At 36.0% G+C, this 18,513-nt stretch overlaps 1 protein-coding gene across 1 annotated transcript; it reads right to left on the bottom strand.

Annotated features, from left to right (window-relative positions):
• Window positions 1–604: 604 nt before the first annotated feature.
• Window positions 605–15,439, bottom strand: LOC139165077 (carbonic anhydrase 13-like). The gene is made up of 7 exons (XM_070747995.1): window positions 15,201–15,439; window positions 9,512–9,709; window positions 8,780–8,898; window positions 5,523–5,618; window positions 4,033–4,095; window positions 2,591–2,746; window positions 605–1,882 (listed from the first exon to the last, which is right to left on the bottom strand). The coding sequence occupies exons 1-7, from the start codon at window positions 15,229–15,231 to the stop codon at window positions 1,769–1,771; spliced, it is 777 nt and encodes a 258-aa protein (XP_070604096.1). The 5' UTR covers window positions 15,232–15,439; the 3' UTR covers window positions 605–1,768.
• Window positions 15,440–18,513: the final 3,074 nt, after the last annotated feature.

Here is an 18,513-nt window from a genome sequence, read left to right as displayed (position 1 = left end):
TAGTCAATATTTGGCTTTAGTTGATAGTTGTATTAATTAAACAGTACAGGTTTAACATCTCTATCCTGAACAACAGTTTTATTGTTTTCAGTGTGTTGTTTAAACAGCTAGTTCTGACCTATTACAAAGACTTGATATATAGTACCAACAACATCTAGCTGAGGCATTAGGGAGATTGCAGCCAAGATGGCAACCCCAGTGGTGTCAACCATTTTTATGACAAATATTTTGAATTTTGGAGACCATATTCTGTGGACATCCTGGTAGGGAAGCTGGGCTTGTATTGCATACATCTTTGGGGCATATTCCCAACAAAAAGTCATGAAGTTGTCATTTCCTGATTTTTGTTGTGAGCCACCCTGAGTCTACGGACAAGGGCAGTATAGAAGCCAAACAAACAAATCAACTTGTTCTTAATTGTAAAATTATATGTAATCCCATTATAGTTTCAGATTGGATCTAGTTTCATATATTTTACTGCAATTGGTAAATTAAGAACAATTAGCCTGTCTTTCCATATGTGCAGATTTAAAAATTTAAAAACATGTAAATTTAAAAACACTAAAATGATTAACTGTAATTTGAAATAATTGTTAAACACAGGTAGAAGAAAACTTTATTTATTGTTAGTAAACATTTCTTTAAAAATATCTAACATAAGATCATAGATCAATACTGTTCATTTACTTCTTGCCTTGATTCAAAATTACTGCTGACCCTTTAATAATGCTTTTATGAAATTATTTAAATAGTACGAAAATATGAAGATACATAGCTTTTTTAAATTATGAAACAATGTCATCTCAAAACCATCATTCACAATCTTATATACAAATACCCACCAATTTGCATACAGATTATATAATTCAACAAGCACATTTCAATCCAAACTTCACTTCTGAATGGAGGCAAAAACCCTTGTTATCACTAATAAAAATATTTTTTTTAAAAAAAAAACATGTTGCTATCATTATATTTTTAGTTGTTTTAATTTTTTAAATGTCTTAAAAATTGCTATTCTTGCTTGCTAGTCTAATTAGTTGAATTTCCTATTGAGTTCCTTTACAGAGCAACAATTCCTAGGATGTTTTGGAGATAAATTGCTGGATTCCTAGAGTGAAAGGTTAAATCATTTAATCTTCTGCCTAGTTAGGTCATTTCATTCACAAACCCTAAATTATGTCTATTGAATCCTTATCACTCACACTTAACATGCTACACTACAATCAAATAACAGCATGAAGTTCATTCAGACCACAAAATGTAATATTAATATTAATTAAAACTCAGAATCGATTATATCGTATAGAAATCCAATTACCTATTACATTAATTATATTTTTAATAAAAAGGGAGTGCCTTGCCTCTTTAACACAAACTGCAAAAAAACCCTATTTAAAATAAATGAATCAAATAATTGAACAAAAATATTGTATCACTAAAAAAACTTTTTGTTTGGCTATAAGTATTTTAGTTCCTGTTCTATTTCTTATCATCTCATTACTTACCCATACTTTGCATTTACTGTTATTTTATACAAACCCCTAGATTTTTATTTGGAATTTATATTGTAGGGGCAAGATTGTATTTATCATTGTCAGGAATCAAAATTATGGCTATTCTATTTTCTATTCTATTCCATTCTATTCTATTCACAATCTTTCCATCAAAATTCCTACAATTTAAAAAGGAAAGCTTCGAATTAATATATTTTAAATGGGTTTTGCATCCATAACAGTGTCAACTACTATAGCAGATTATCCATCCTTTAATTTCTTCTAACTTCCCGCCCCCTTAAAGGCTGTGGTGGTCTGAAGTTTCTCAGCATGCAATAGGCATGCTCTCCTTCACCAGTATACAGGAGGTTGCGAAATTTGGCCAGCTGTGAATAAAAAAGGTACAAAATTAAGCAAGAATTAATGCCAAAAATGCACTCCGCATGTACATAATTATCTTCTTGCTGACATATATTAGTATAAACCTGTACTTTTTATGAGCACTTAGTTGTAATTGAGCCCCACAAAGACATAATAACTGAACAAAGAACACAGAGATAATGAATGATGACCTATTATAAAACAGTACCTGCATAATATTTGTAAACATAAGCTGAATGTATTTAATTTGTACTGTAACATTCAAGCACTTTAAGTATGCACAAGCTTCTAGCACATATTTACTATCTCATAATTTTGACAAGCTGTCTAAATGAAATGAACCGAAATAGAATACAGGAACTATCAATTATACTTGCACCTTAATGGTTAATATTGATTAAATATATCAATGCCACCTCTTTTAAGTCACATAGATAGATTTTCTCTATTGTCTGAGTGGTTAGCATAGTTGGATTTTAATAGGTAATACATGTAGATTCCTGATATCAGAATATAATAAATGACAAACATTCATATGAGAACTCCTTTAAAAAGAGATTTCAACTGAATTTAAACATGCCTGGGATAAACATATATCCATCCTAAGATAAAATACAGAAAATAGTATAAGGGCAGACTAGATGGACCATGGGGTCTTTTTCTGCCATCAGACTTCTATGTTTCTATGTTTCTAAATGGGAAAGTAAACATACCTGTTCAGAGCAAACACTTATAGGCTCCCTAAGGATGATCCAAATGACACTCTCAAGAAGGGGAGGGACTGTGAGAGATCCAAGGTATGTCCAGTAGTCCAGTGAACGAGGGAGAAGACAGGAAGGATCAAAATTGGTGAACCTGTGCTGGTTACCCTGAAGGAAAGAGGGATCGAAGGAATTAGCAAACGGCCTCTTCATCCTCATTGTGTGGCATGTATCTTCCACTATTGATTTTTACTTCTATGACAGGCTTCCTGATTCCAGTTTTGCCTCCATGAGCATGAAGAGATTTAGATTTATCTTATGGTTATTCTTACATAGCAGCATCTCATTACCAGCAGTGGTTGCCCTTTCTCAAACTTCAACGTTTGTAGGAATACCAGATCTGGGCTGCTAATATATGGACAATGCCTATGGGACAGGATTAGCATTTTCTATATAATCTCTACTTCCACTTAAAGGTTTTGCACATTTTGCTGCCAAGATCTGGTAGCTTTTAATGCTTTCGTTTAAAACTGCCTCGGACAGCAATTGTTTGCCACTAATGACAGTGACGAAAAAGTAACTCTTTTGTGATTTATCATAGCATTTATGATCTTTGCAGGTCTGTTAAGCAACGGGAAGCTAAAGTGAGATAATGAGCACAGTTGCAGTTTCACTTAGCAGGGGTGGGCTGCTGGGAGTACGGAGGGGTTTGGGAGAACCTCTAGCTAAGATTCTGTGCAGTTCGGAGAATCCCCAAATCCCTATCCTGGATGGCCCTCCCTCCCCATGAGTCTCCACATGGCCCATTTTAGATAGAGGTAAATGCATGGTAGATGTGGAGACTCAGGGAGAGCAAAAAAATCTGGAGGTTTCTGGCCTCCAGAGCCCAGGGAAGCTGTTTTTACCCTCCTAGAGGCTTAAGGAGACTCCGGAGCCCGGGGAGGGAAAAATGCACCCCTCTTTCCATGGTGCAGTAGGTTGACTAGGCCACACCCACCATGGCCACACCCATTGAGCAACCGGGCAGAGAAGCCCTTGCTAAAAAAGTTTAAGCTACCCATGTCACTTAGTGATTGTTTTTCTTAATAATGAAGTTGCCAGTCCCAGCTGTGGCTACTAAACAAGGAATAACTGTAGATGGTAAGAGACAGTGTGCTTGTGAGAGGTTTAAAACACTTCATTTGTATGGGTAACCATAGAAATAATTGCACAGTTTTCTATTAAAGCAGCCAAGGGGAACTGGGAAGAGAACTTGCACATTTAACATTTTGATTCATCACCTGTACTTTTAGAGATTCTGTCTTCCACACTACTAGCAAAATAATCATAACTCTGTGAATCAACAAAAAGTATAGACAGGTCTGCCATCTATTCTCTGAAACAGTTTTTTAATAGTAACACTTCCATTGCAATCCCAATAAGAATGTACAGAACCAGGACCTGATCTGCCGTACCTTCACTTTAATGGTATCCAGTTCGTCTGTGATTTTTTTGAGTTGTGAATTACATTCACCCAACTGAAAATATAAATGTAAGATCATTTCTTAGGCGGAGAGAAAATGGTGTTTTATTAATTATAAACATTATTTACTGATTTTTAGTTATTAACTTTTGTCAGCAAAATGATTATCTGGAAAGTTTAAAAAGAAAGAACAAAAATATGCAATTAAGAAAATGTGCTTAAAAAAATAACCAAAGGACATTCCAATGTTCAAAATGTCAAAATACCTAAGGAAAATGAAATGTTTATGGAAGGTTATTCTATAATTATGATCCTGTTACTGAAGCTCAATTATGAATATGCAATCCACCTCACACAATCTGCTATAAACTTTGCTAATCCCAGGAAGATATACTTTTGAATAGACTTGCATGGATTGTATGGTAGAATGGTAGAACTCTGGAGATATTTTTTTCTGGAGAACATCTTAAAGGCTCTTCTGGAATAATGAGGTGAATTAGGGTGCACATTCCCCGAAAGCAAACTGCATCTAGGAAGTTTTTCTTCCTTAGAAGTTTGAGGAAAAATAGCTCTCCATATAATATTTCATATATGTATATGCATTAAAACGTAACATAGATTCTTCAGGATATTTGTCATAATAAAAATAATCCTAATATTAATATATGGGGGCAAGGGGAAGGGGTTTCAAATCCAAAGGTGAGCCATTGTGCCACCTGAAACTATTCCCAACTGTATTGCCAAATTTTAATTTCTCAACATTTGGGGACAGGAATTAATTTAAAATATGTAGCGTAAATGTAAAATAAGTTTAAATAGGCTTCTTTTTTAAAAGGGAAAAATTCCACCTTCCCCAAATAAAACCAGAAAAAAAAATACCCATCCACTTGGGATCCTTGAACTCTTGAAATGGAGGGGCTATAATTGACCCCAGCACCCAAATTGGTGGAATTTATCTCCGTGGAAGCCATTTATTTTTATTTATTTTTATTTTATTTATTTATTCATTTGTCCAATACACAAATAGATAGGAAGGAAAATAGACATGTGATAATATAAAGAGGGTGAAAGTGAACTTAGAGGAGAAGATATATGAAAGGAAGATAATATATAAGATAGGTGAAAGAAAGGAAAGACAATTGGACAGGGGACGAAAGGCACACCAGTGCACTTATGTACGCCCCTTACTGGCCTCTTAGGAACCTGGAGAGGTTAATCGTGGAGAGTCTAAGGGAGAAGTGTTGGGGGTTAGGGGTTGACACAATTGAGTCCGGTAATGAGTTCCACGCTTCGATAACTCGATTGTTGAAATCATATTTTTTACAGTCTAATTTTTTACATTATAATAATTTTTTACATTATGCTTAACTTTGAACAACTTTTCAAGCCACTCACCCTGTCAGAGAAAATGACGTGCTAAACAATAGTCTGATCTTTTGCTTCCTACATTTGAAATGAAAGAATGTCATTTTATTTCCTTACTTTTAAGAAAACAGCCATGACTGCTAACCCATCAGGTTGCTGAGCAGCTTCAACGAAGCCGGGGTATTTATCTGCATTCCAATGCACCACATGAAGCTGAAAAGCAAGAAAACAAGTACAATTAATCATCAGTTTATGGAGTCTGTAACACATGATGGAGTATTGGGAGCTAAGCCATTGGGGTTGTTTTTTTTACAAGTAGCCAAAAGCCATCTTGATTCATGTAGTCCTTTGGAAGATCCACACTCGTTGGTCCAAAGCTCTGAAGATCCATTCTAGCCAGTCCTAGTTTGGGGCATGTTTATAAAAATAATAAGAGTCTGTGATAGATCCTCATGCCAATCCCTCCCCCATCAGCTGTGTTCCCACCCTCATTTTGCTTTCACAAATCCTCAATTCACACGCACTGGATCAAGGGCATTAACATCCTTGCAAGAAAGCTTTGTAAGTGCAAAGTTATTATTATCAATAAAATCTAGACGCTCTAATGGCTCAGTTCACTTAATCTGGATTCTAAAGGTGTCAACACACACACACACACGCACACTTTAAAAAGCTGGACAATATATTGTGAACACTTTATAAAAAGGAAACCAATGCTTTCAACGGGAATGGCTTTTATTGCAGATTAATGAAAAATAACAAAAAAGGAAGGACACGAGAAAATCCTGAAAGACTGTGGGGGAGGCCCATCCCAATGGCCCGTGGCTTCTCTTTTAAAGGATGTATGTACTGTATCTTGTCTTACCACCGCTCTTGAACCACAGCTTGTTGGAGAAATCGTTTAAGGCCTGTTTCTTTTATGCATCATCCTCATCAGTCCTGTACCGCAGCCTGTTGGAAACACCTGGGTCCAGGAAGTAGGCTGCCTCAGGTTAATAGGCCTTTGAATCCACAGAGATCATCTGCCAGAGGAACTGTGTTGTCTTCTGTCTGTAGAGCAGCTCTTTCTTCCTGCATGTGCCAATTTGGCAGAGGTGCGTTCTTCAGCCAAAGAGCCTTTTCTTCCTGGATCTCAACACCGTCTGTTCACTGATCCTTTGGCCCTGTCTCCAACCATACGATCAGCCTGACACTCTCTCAAATCTAGGCTCTTCCCCTCCCCCAAATCAATAGGGTTTCTAGTGGGTCCTTGATAATCAGCAGAGGCAAAACTTTTAAAACTGACTAAACATTCCTAAATGTTTTCTCCTTCCATTTGGTTTCTTAGATGGAACTTATTCTTTCCAGTTATATATCTGTTTTCTAAGCACCTCTTATTAATTCGTTATATTCCATCTCACCTGGTTCCTGTGGAAAACATAAGTCTTTAAAAACTGCAAATGTCATTTTCCCCAACTGGTTTTTTCCCCCCATTAATTTTAGGCATTTTTGTATCTTCCTTTATTTTATCAAGGAAATTATTTCTGTGAATCTTCAGTTCCTTGCATTACAGTACTGACAAACATGTGCTTTTATTTCAAACTACTTTTCCATTTCAGAAACATATAAATATATATATAAATATAAAGCACCACAGAAAAATGTCCCTTTTAATGTTAGTTAATGAGCAATTTATACTTTTTGAGGACTTCATGTTGAGAAAAACAATCATTGGAAATGTTAATGTATTAGTAATGCCTTTTCCATTTAGCGTTTTTGCAATTGCATTCAACATTGAAAACACATTAAAATAAATTGGCAGAAATTGTAACTAGACTACATTAGACTTTTTATTTGAGAGAATTGTTATACTATTTTAAAAACAGAACATTTAGTGTTTGAATTTGGTTTCATGCAGATGTACCTCACTTCATCTCCACCCAGCATGGTCTCAAGCCCATCCAGTACACCAATAAATCAGCCAACAGGGAAATAGTGTTGTTTCCCTTGGTTGTTTTGAAAACATCAACAGAGAGCATTTTAGACTGTTTTACTAAGAGTTTTACTCTCTCTGACGCAAATACTGTGGAGAAATATAAAAGGGAAGGCTTAGTATCTATAGGTTAGGCATTCCCAGATGCTTAATTGACCCTCATTTTCCTCCAGTAAATTTATGTCGCTTATGCTGCTTTGTAAAATGTAAGGTCAATTTGAGATCAGTACATACTTCTCATGTGCTGAGAAGTGAAGTGAAAAGGAAGAAAACAGAAAAGTATTAAAATAAATTGAAATCTTGGAATTTAAATGCAAAAGACTGAATCAAGCCCTATTATTTCAGAGCCTCTTCTCATCTTTAGAATGCTATTATATTTTCAGTGGGCAAGAAAGTTTTACAATAGTTATTTCCAAAGAAGAACATGATATGTAATAGAGCATGGGTGTCAAACTCGCAGTGTCACATTCTCAGTGTCATGTGACGTGTCGTGAGGTTTTTTTCCCTTTGCGGAGCTGGAGTAGGCGTGGTCTGCGTGTGACGCATCTGGCTCGCAGGCCACCAGTTTGACACCCCTGCAATATAGTTTTACTTTATTTGCTCTGATGTTCACCAATATGAACCACAGTTTTACCATGTCACTAGACAGTGAACACTGGAATATTCTAAAGGAAGATTTGGATCCATAGCAATTATGTCTGAGAATATTGGATAACTATGTCAAAATATTGGATAACTCCCCATGTTTGTCCACCTGTTTGCAAAAAGTACATTCCTTTAAAAATTTCAGTGTCCACAGACATGTGGCAAGCCGAGAAAATAAATCTACAATCGGCTACATAACTAATGACTAATAGCGTAATAGCTAAAACCATATTGTGCAATAGACATAAATGAAAGACAATATTGAAATGTTACTGAAAACACCCCAAAAACACTTTCTACAGCAACCAGAAATAATCAAAGGCACAGGTTTTGATTAAAGAAAACCTCACTGATATGCAATTCTATGCAGATGTGATTGGGAGTAATTCCCATGGAAATCCATGGAATTTACTACCAAGGATATGATCAATATACAAGATAAGAGTAAAATTTCCCTGCCAGGCTAGTTTTAAATTGCAAAAGTTACATATTAGGAACTAAAAAAATTCCAACTAAGTAATAACATTCATCATATAGCATTATATTTTCCTGCCTGACCTTGACCAACTACATTTTTGGTTGGCCAATATCACTAAACACATGCACCAAACACATGCAAATATAGTAAAATTTACCACTGAAAATTAATAATAACGTTTACTGCTGAAATCACACCGGTCATCTGAGAAAGGACAGCTTTAATTACACTGCAAAAATAAATTATGTTGTTTCAGAACAGATCAGAAGAGTACTTTACCTCTGCTGGGAATTTTGCTCCATCCACGGCATGTTCAGAGCCAATGTCATCATTGGACCCCCAGTGGAAGTGGATTTGTCGCAGCCTATAATTTCCAGTGAGTGGGCCCCCACTTAGCACTGCAAAAAAATAACAATAATTGTTATTGTTAAACAGAGAGTGGGAAACTTTTAATGCTTATGCATATTTTCAGACTATGTGAAAGCCAACACAAAACTGATGTAAAAAACATTGACTGGATCTCTCAATGTTAAATAACTGCTGGAGATTCCAACTTAGCATCTCCCCCGTTTTTTTTAATTATTATTATTATTATTATTATTATTATTATTATTGGTTCTAAATAAGTCCTGAAAATTGCTATTCACTCTACAGAAGAAAAAAGAAGGCAAGCAAAAAACTCTTGTGACTACAAAGGAAATGTGAACTGTTCCCATGAAATGAGAGCAACATAAAACTAACTATGCCAAAGATGAGAGAAAGCAGTGTTTGAGAAAGGAATTTAGCTCACTTTGAATAGGGCTTTAGGAAGCTATCCAACTTTCTGCACCCAATCAGATAAAATCATATTCAAGAAAGATGTAGACAACTCATCTGAATGCAAACACATTTAGACAATTACAACTAACCTCAAGTGATAAGGTAAAAGGATCGTCTCTGGAGAATAGCTGCTTTATAATATAGATAGAATTTAGAGCATTAAATCAGACCCAGATTTGCTAGAAAACAAACCTGATTTATTCTCAGTGTCATCAAATTCCACACTGGTGGAATGTCCATTGTTGAGTATGACTTTAGCAGAGGAAGGATCATAGCAGGGGTTGAGGGGACGGAGTTTGGGGTCGTATTTAGTCTCTTCAGTATGAATATCAATGGGAGATTGGCGGTCTCCATCAGCAATGGGGAAAATTTCATTCCAGTGAGAAGGTCCTAAAATACATTACAGTAAAAACATTGTTTACAGAATATCATTTGGTACAGTCAGACAAACAAATAAATAAATTGTCATGTAGGAAAAGGCACAAAAACCTACCTGAATTTTCTTATTTTTCTTTTTTAAAAAAAATAAAAAATAAAATAATTAAAAATGGTTGGATTTAAAGGGATGGAATGTATACCAATCCATCATCTTTGGAGGGCTGAAAGACAGCCCTCTGCACAAATATCTTAATTCTAATTAAATGAATACCCAAGGATGCAGGTTAGAACACTAGAGTTGTTCATTTTCTGCCTACTTCCAGGCATTCTGGTCATTAGGAATGCAGCAAACACCTGAAATTAACACACATGCAATAGATTCAGAGAACATTTACCCATCAGATGATTTAATCTGTCATTCACACAACTATAATGCTTTACTTTTGTTCAGTAACATAGAAAGCACATTATTCAGAGAAAGAGATTAATAATGGTCCATCAAAGTTTCAGATAAGGTTGAAGCAGATGCTCTGCCTAGTTAGGAAGCCCACATGCTGATTTCCAAACTTGACATAGTACGATCACTTTGAAAAGTGATCATCATCACAAAAGATCTGATTTATATATGCAATACAGCAAGATAGAATTGCAGTGATAGACTACACTATATCACTTAGAACTATGTATGGAAAATGCTAAGAACAGTTTAAAAATTGCATTCTCACTGGTACATTCAGTTTATATACTTTTTTTTTTCAGATGTAGAAGGTGATTTCCTAACTTTGCCATCAGAACTTGTATAGACTGCATGTCCCCCTTAAAATGAGCCGGAGTGGTGCAGCGGTTAGAGTGCAGCACTGCAGGCTACTTTAGCTAACTGCTAGCCGTAGTTTAGCAGTTCAAATCGCACCACCGGTTCAAAGTTGACTCAACATACTGAGTCTGTAAACCACTTAGAGAAGGCTGTAAAAGCACTATAAAGCGGTATACAGTATAAGTCTAAATGCTATTGCTATAAAATACCTTAGTCACTTATTCCAAAACATACCAGGTTTCAGTCTACCATATGAATATACTGTATGTGCAAAATCAGAATTATGAGTTCTGAGCATACTTTTTTAAACCAGGAGTTAAATTTTATAAGGGTTAGCAATTAAATTTTAGAAGTACCAAACTTCACAAATAGCAATCTAGGGCAGAACAGAAAATAAAACCAAAATATTCGGCATATTTACTGCATATACATTATCCTAGTTTAACTGTCCCAGCTTTCTTCAAAAGATATGAAAAAATTATAAGGAAGTAAAAATGTTAAGCATTTTGATGTTATGATAAACAAAAAAGCATTATAAAACAATAGTTGTACAATCCTTGGGAAAAAAGACATATCTGTTAGTTACATAATAGAGGGAAACTATAGGTTAGTTATTGATCCTAATAATATTTTGAGTAACTGGCATTTAGATCAGTTTTAAAAACTAGCAAAAATATGAAATGTTACTTAAAATGTACCGAGTGGTAACCTTGCTTACTCTAAAGTAGCCCACCTAGGCTGATTGTCATTAATGGAAATTCTAAGTATAATCTCACAAATGAAGAGCAATAGGTTGTGGAATAGTGGTTATTTTTTTTCATTCAGTGAAGAATTCTGCCTTTTGAAAGGAGTAACAGAAAAAGCTTCTATTATTTCCGTCCTCAGAAACGCTTCTAGCCAAATATGTAATTTAGTGAGATTTTACCACATTACAATTTAGTTGAGCCTTTCCTCCTGTGCTTTATTCTGATTTTAATGCAACACCAATAAGTCAGATCAACTTTGAATTTGGTTTAAGTTTAGATCTCCTTTAGCAGGAATGAAAAACCAGCTTGCAATTATGTCATTGGGGGTGGTACAAAAATTTTGGATCTTTCTCTTTTTTTATTATTATTAAGAAATAAAATGACTGATTAGAGATGGATTTCAGCACTTAAAAATCCTAACATCACGTGCCGAGTCCTGCCTACTTTGGAGTTAAGTTCTTGAAATGCTGTACAGCGTATAATCCAATTCTCAAACCAAGAAAAAATGTACTCATCCTACAAATTTTCTCCATTCCCTTGAAATAGCTCATAATATTTTCTGGATTCTGTTTGGTTTGTAAATATTGATAGGGAAGAAATTATGAAATCCTCAAACCTATGTTTTGTATTTCGTCACATAGAAATCCTGCTTAGCAATTTACATTACTCTGGCCAGAATCCATCAGCAACATCATCCAAAAATTGTTCAAAATTCTTCATCAAGATCATCAAGAGAGATGAGATGGAAAGATTATTGGATTGCCTAAATTCCTTTAGTCTAATAAAACAGTATCTCAACCTTGTGTGCTTCTAATTCTGGAGAGAAAAACTTACATTATCACATTCGTTATCATCTCTTGGACACACCGTCTGTTTTACGTCAACCATAGTTCTGTCCCACCAAGATTATCTTTGGCACTGTGTCATACCATATATGCACTGTCAAACTGTACTACTAAAATGAGTCAGCAATATCATTTTTCATTCCTGAAATATTTATATCATTTAATATTCAGTATCAAAAAAGATATACAAAAGCTTAGTGTGCTGATTTCTTAAGTAATGTTATGCTTGCATCGGTATATCAAATAAGGAACAGACGACCACTGCTCACCAAATACTTTAAATTTACTAAATCTTAATTACCAGCATGCCGATTTACAGAGTATTCCTATGCAGATTTTATTGAAAAGAAATTTCCATTGTGATTATTAAAGTGATAATAGCCTTTCCTAATTGTGGAATGGTTTAGAACAAACTTTTTAATTAAATGAAAGCATGAAGTTATTAACCCAACCCATTATTCTGGGTACCGTAATTACAATGAGAATCTAATAATAACTTATTAACAGGATAAATGTGAATGGAAAAATGTATACAAATAATTATTTGTATGGGCTAATATAAACATTCCAATAAATAGCCATATCCTAAGTAACACAAAACATCTAAGTAAAGGAAACTAATGTGAAATTTCCAAAAATACTTTGTGGTGTTTGTATGATCACAACAACTCCCACCGGAGTCACTGATGATAAAAAAATAAAGTTTTATGCTTTGTTAGGTTCTCAAACCTAGGAAATACACCGCATTAAAAGTGGAGCCCCTACTGATAATGAAAACAAATTAAGATTTACATGTTAACTGTTGGATAATCTTGATATGCATTAACTATTTAGTCATCCAAAGCAGTATCTTAGATGTAACACCCAGCCTTCTAATAACTTTTTGAAGGTCTTCCTTATGAAGCAGGACACAAAGTTCAGGAGAAGTTATCTTTAATGTTTTGCTTCCTAAACAGACGTCATCCAGCCTGCTGTCTCATCAAGATTAGACAACAGCATCCCAAACTGAAGTCTTTCATTATTTATATTACTGTGGTATATATACATAGAATTCTTTATTGGCCAAGTGTGATTGGACACACAAGGAATTTGTCTTAATGCATATGCTCTCAGTGTACATAAAAGAAAAAGATACATCCAGTGAGACATGGCACATTTTAAGTCTTCCCAAATCTGTTACTAAATCCTGTCTATCATAGACAACAAATGAGCACACAAAATCAGAGTTGTTCTAAACTCGTCAACAAAACACCTAGAAACTTAAAAACTCTCCAAAATATATTTGTAATGGAAACATCAAAGAGGTCTTTACAGAAGGAGCATTGGAGGGTAATGACAATATATTAATATCAGAATATTTAATAAATGTTTCACGAATCTTTCATTTATTTCTTCCACATTGTTCAAAATCAATTTCAACAACTCCAACTGCACAATTTTTAATTTGCTTTGCTTATAACATATGCATTGGTATCATTCAATCTTGAAAGACCATGGTATCATAGAAGTAACTAAAAAGCAGTATGGAAGATAATATGTGTTTCTGTTTTGAAATACAACATGAACAAAATTCACATGTGACATTTAAGAACTGGAGCTGAACTAAAATGAAATTTAAATATCTTTTTGACTCAGTTTAATATTTCCCCTGCCCTAATATTAATTTTAATATAGAATGTGAAAACCATGAACCTTGAGATTTAACCCAAAGATCATTAATACAACTCTTTATTGAAGAATATTTACTGTGATTCTTAACATTACATATAGCAAAAAAGAATCAAAATAGAGGATAACAATAAACTGCCTTATCTCACTTAACATATCTTAATTGCTCCAAATCACTCATGAGGACAACATGATGCTGTTCCTTTCTCTTATTAGGAACAATTTTAGGGCAATTTTAAAAATCAAGATTTTTTTTATCTTTCTATAATATTGGAGCAATTTAAGGTAACTTGTGATTTACTCTCTCCACAGATCCTTGGAGAGCATTAGTGAACATTCTTTTTTGTTCCAAAATTATGGCTAAATAGAAAAGAATTAGATAATTGAGTATGAAAAATGATTTGTTATGCAATATCCTTTTAAAATACATTTTTTTACATTTTATTCTAACTTGGCAGCTTCAAATGTATGATCCAGAAACTTCACCTAGATCAAGAGATAACCAGATTAAGAGAAAATGTAGTCAATCACAAAAAGCAATGCACCTATACCTCTGTAAAGCTTTTATAAATTTGGCTTCTAAATGAATATAACAGAGAAAAGGAGGGAGGGGGGAAGAGACAGAGACAGAGAAAGAGAGAGAGACATAAAGTGTGTTTGTGTGAGAGAGGGGGGGGAGAGGGAGAAAGAGGGAGAAAGAAAGAGGGAGGGTGATAGAAAGAGAGGGAGGAAAGAGAGGAAGAAAGTGACAAAAAGAAGGAAGGAAGGAAGGAAGGAAGGAAGGAAGGAAGGAAGGAAGGAAGGGGAGGGAGCGAGAAAGACAGAGAGGGAGGAAGAGAGGTAGAAAGGGAGGGAGGAAAGAGTGAAAGAAGGTGAGAAAAAGAAGGAAGGCAGAGGGAGGGAGGGAGGGAGAAAAAAGAGAGGGGAAGAAAGGAAGGGAGGGAGGAAGAGAGACAGAAAGGGAAAGAGAAAGAGGAAGAAAGGAAGGAAAGAAAAAAGGAAAGAAAGAAAGAAAGAAAGAAAGAAAGAAAGAAAGAAAGAAAGAAAGAAAGAAAGAAAGAAAGAAAGAAAGAAAGAAAGAAAGAAAGAAAGAAGGTATGTTCCTTTCGCGGTTGTAATAAATTCCATGGGTACTTTTTTGGAAAGTTCCATTGGAAAACAGGCGTGCTCCCAAGGAAAGACACGAAAAGGTCGCACGTCTAAGTGGAAGCGGCTCGAAAGCGCAACGGCCTAGGAAGGAAGCCCCTCTCCCTTCTCCCATCCCAACAGAAGGAAAGAAGTGGGCACGTGAGGAGGAGGAGGGTGGCGGTGGTGGTGGGGATCTCCAACGGGAGCAGAGCCCCTCCAGGTCCTCGGGCACCGTCACCCGACAGCCCACCTACCCCCTTGCATCTAATTCCCCTCAGAGAGCCACCAGCTCTCCTTCTCACCGTTGTCTTCCTCGTATCCCCAGTGTAACATGACTCTAAGTCTGCTTTACAAGACGGAGGCGATGGAGATGTTTGCAGAGAGGCGCGAATACCCGTCTCGGTGTCAAGAGGGGGGCAGACCGGCGGCGGCAGGAGGAGGAGGAGGATGACGACGACTATTCTCCCCGGGATGAGAAGCTCGCGCCCAACAGAGCCCCGCGGCGCCCTTTTATCTCCCTCGTGCCACCCGTCTCTGCGCCGCCGCCTTTGGCCTCCAGGGGGGCCGGTCAGAGAGAGGCCCCCATTCGGGCAACGTCACTTGGGAAGGAGTTACGCAGCTCGGGAATGGAAGGCGCCCCAGGCTGACACGGCTTACTCGGGTGCCGCGTTCGGGGGGGCCAGTTCCTCGGGCGCGCTCTTTTCCAAATGCGGGGGAGGGGGATTCCTTCAGATAGTAAATTTAATTATTGATTGATTTAGATACCGCCCATCTCACTCACCGGGCGAGCGAGATTTTTGCAGCGCAGCATCTAAAACAACTGCGTGTTAAAGGAAAAAGTGCCGTGCAACCTTCGTATGGGATTGTGCCTCGACTTCTGGAGAGAGAGGAGCTCCTAGGGAACCTAAAAGAAATAACAGAAGTGATTGTAGAATAGAATAGAAATCTTTATGGGTCAAGTGTGATTGCACACACAAGGAATTTGTCTTTGGTGCAGATGCTCTCAGTGTACATAAAGGAAAATATAGATTTGTCCAGAATCATGAGGATTGTTTTCTTTTAAAATCCCAAGAAATCAATACAGGTAGTACTCTACTTACAACAGTTCATTTAGTGACCTTATGAAGTTAAACAGCATTGAAAAAAAGTGAGTTATGACCAATTTTTCACTTACGACCATTTTAGCATCTGGCGATTTACAATTGGATGCTTAAAAACTGGTTCATATTTATGATGGTTAGAGTATCCTGGGTTGCAACCTTCCGACAAGCAAAATCAATGGGGAAGCCGGATTTGCTTAATAATCATGATTAACAATCATAATTTAGCAACTGCAGTGATTCATTTAACAAATAAAGCCGTAAAAATGGAGCAAAATTCACTTAACAAATTTCTCACTTAGTAACTTAAATTCCAAGTTTAATTGTGGTCGTAAGTCAAGGACTACCTATACTTACAGATCTGCTTTCCTCACATTGGGCTTCTCCATCTTTGTTAGACTACAGTAGACTACAACGCCCATCACCTTGTCCAACTAGGAATAACAGAACTTTCTTAACAAAGGGAGACCAAAAGGTTGAGGAAGGCAAGGCTGATGTAGACTGAAGTATGTCACTGAAGGGAAAGCAGGAATTTGGACAGTCTAAAGACTACTGTTGGACAGAGTTTTCTCCTCTTTCCTTACAAATGCCTTAAAAAATTTTTTAATTAGTTTTAATAATAATAAAACAGATGCACACTACACAAAAGACAGTGTACGTACTGTGATATGTACTCCCGTCACCCAACATCATTTGTTCAATCCCCTTCACCAAAATGAGGGTGTACTGACTTGTAATGCTTTAAACCAAGAACATTACAGTAGTATATTTACAAATTATAGAGTGATTCCAGCTTATTCTCGGTCTCGAATTCTACTGACCATAAATCGTCTAACTCTGTTCCATCTTCCCATCAGTTTTTTTCACTTTATTTTCCTCACAAATGTCACTGAATTGTCTACATTTCATCTCGGTGGCCTGGCAAGAACTCCCAAACTCCCAACCAATGCATAATTATATCAGTATCCCATGACTGGCTTTATGGAAATCATCACAGGCAGGGATTCCATGCTAAGTGGTGCACCCAATTTGGTCGAGATGATGTAAACCATGATGTAGAACACCTTCAGCTTTCCTTCCCCAACTTTTCTTCTCCTGCCTTTCATTGAGGATTTGTATACTGCATGAGTCAAAAAGAGGACAGTGAAAATATTTACTGACCCTTCACATCCTGGATTGTTTCAACTACCCTCAACACGATGCCATAGAACACTGCACACCAAGATAACTGGACTACAAGAACAGTTTTCCCCCGAACGACATCACTCTGCTAAAAAAATAACTCCCTCACCACTGTCAAACTACAGTACAGTATTTACTAAGGCTGAATTACTATTACTATTAGTCTTCTCATTGTTCCTATCACCCATCTCCTCCCACTTATGACTGAATGACTGTAACTTGTTGGTTGTATCCTTATAATTTATATTAATATCAATTCTTTCCTGATTGCTTATTTGTACCCTATGACAATCATTAAGTGTTGTACCTCATATTGTTGGCAAATGTATCTTTTCTTTTATGTACACTGAGAGCATATGCACCAAAGACAAATTCCTTTTCAATCACACTTGGCCAATAAAGAATTCTATTCTATTCTTCCTACTTGCGGCAGCTGTCAGTTCTACCTAGGAGCAAATGTATAAGCTTTATTTTAAAAGGACTTTTATAGTGGATTTATTTTTGCCAGAATTTATGGTATATTTGCAGTTTAGATCTTTTTTTCTGCTTCTGGTAATCAGTTTTCACACAAAAGTTGGATGATGACAATATTTATTTCATTTCTTTTGCAATAGGTACAATAGATTCTGTTCAGAAAATGAGAACATTGATTGGATTATATGTTTGATGTAGCTTGTGGACAATGTTTGCAGCGAGTTTGTTAGGTTATGTAATATTCATGTGCATATATAATATACTGCACAACATTGCAGATAGTTATATATACTGCTCAAAAAAATAAAGGGAACACTTAAACAACAGAATATAACTCCAAGTAAATCAAACTTCTGTGAAATCAAACTGTCCACTTGGGAAGCAACACCGATTGACAATAAATTTCATTTTGTTGTCAGCACATTCAAATTTGTACAGAACAAAGTATTCAATTAGAATATTTCATTCATTGAGATCTAGAATGTGTTATTTGTGTGTTCCTTTTATTTTTTGGAGCAGTGCATTTGCCCATCTGGATTAAGAAAGATATATTATCATACATACATCTTATATATTGTTCTACGATTTACATGAAGGTTTGGCACTAATTCTGTTTGGAAATATGGTTATGTATGAATTGCAATAATTTTCCAGGTTGAATGAGATTTACAAAGATCATCCAGTCAACTTTAAACTTCTATTAAAAATGGAGTTCCGTTCCTGCAATCTACCTAGTTCAGACAAAACTGTTATGCAGCAGGTGCTGAGTAGCTCTTGCAGATCTAACAGCTTGGATTGTGTATGCATGAAATGAATGCATTCAACAAGAGGTTTATTGCTGGCAGTTGTTTTATCTCCT

The sequence above is a fragment of the Erythrolamprus reginae genome, chromosome 3 (assembly GCF_031021105.1).
Source record: "Erythrolamprus reginae isolate rEryReg1 chromosome 3, rEryReg1.hap1, whole genome shotgun sequence".
Taxonomy (NCBI): Eukaryota; Metazoa; Chordata; class Lepidosauria; order Squamata; family Dipsadidae; genus Erythrolamprus; species Erythrolamprus reginae.
The sequence above is the reverse complement of the archived record's forward strand: the minus strand, read 5'-3'. Positions and strand labels throughout refer to the sequence as shown.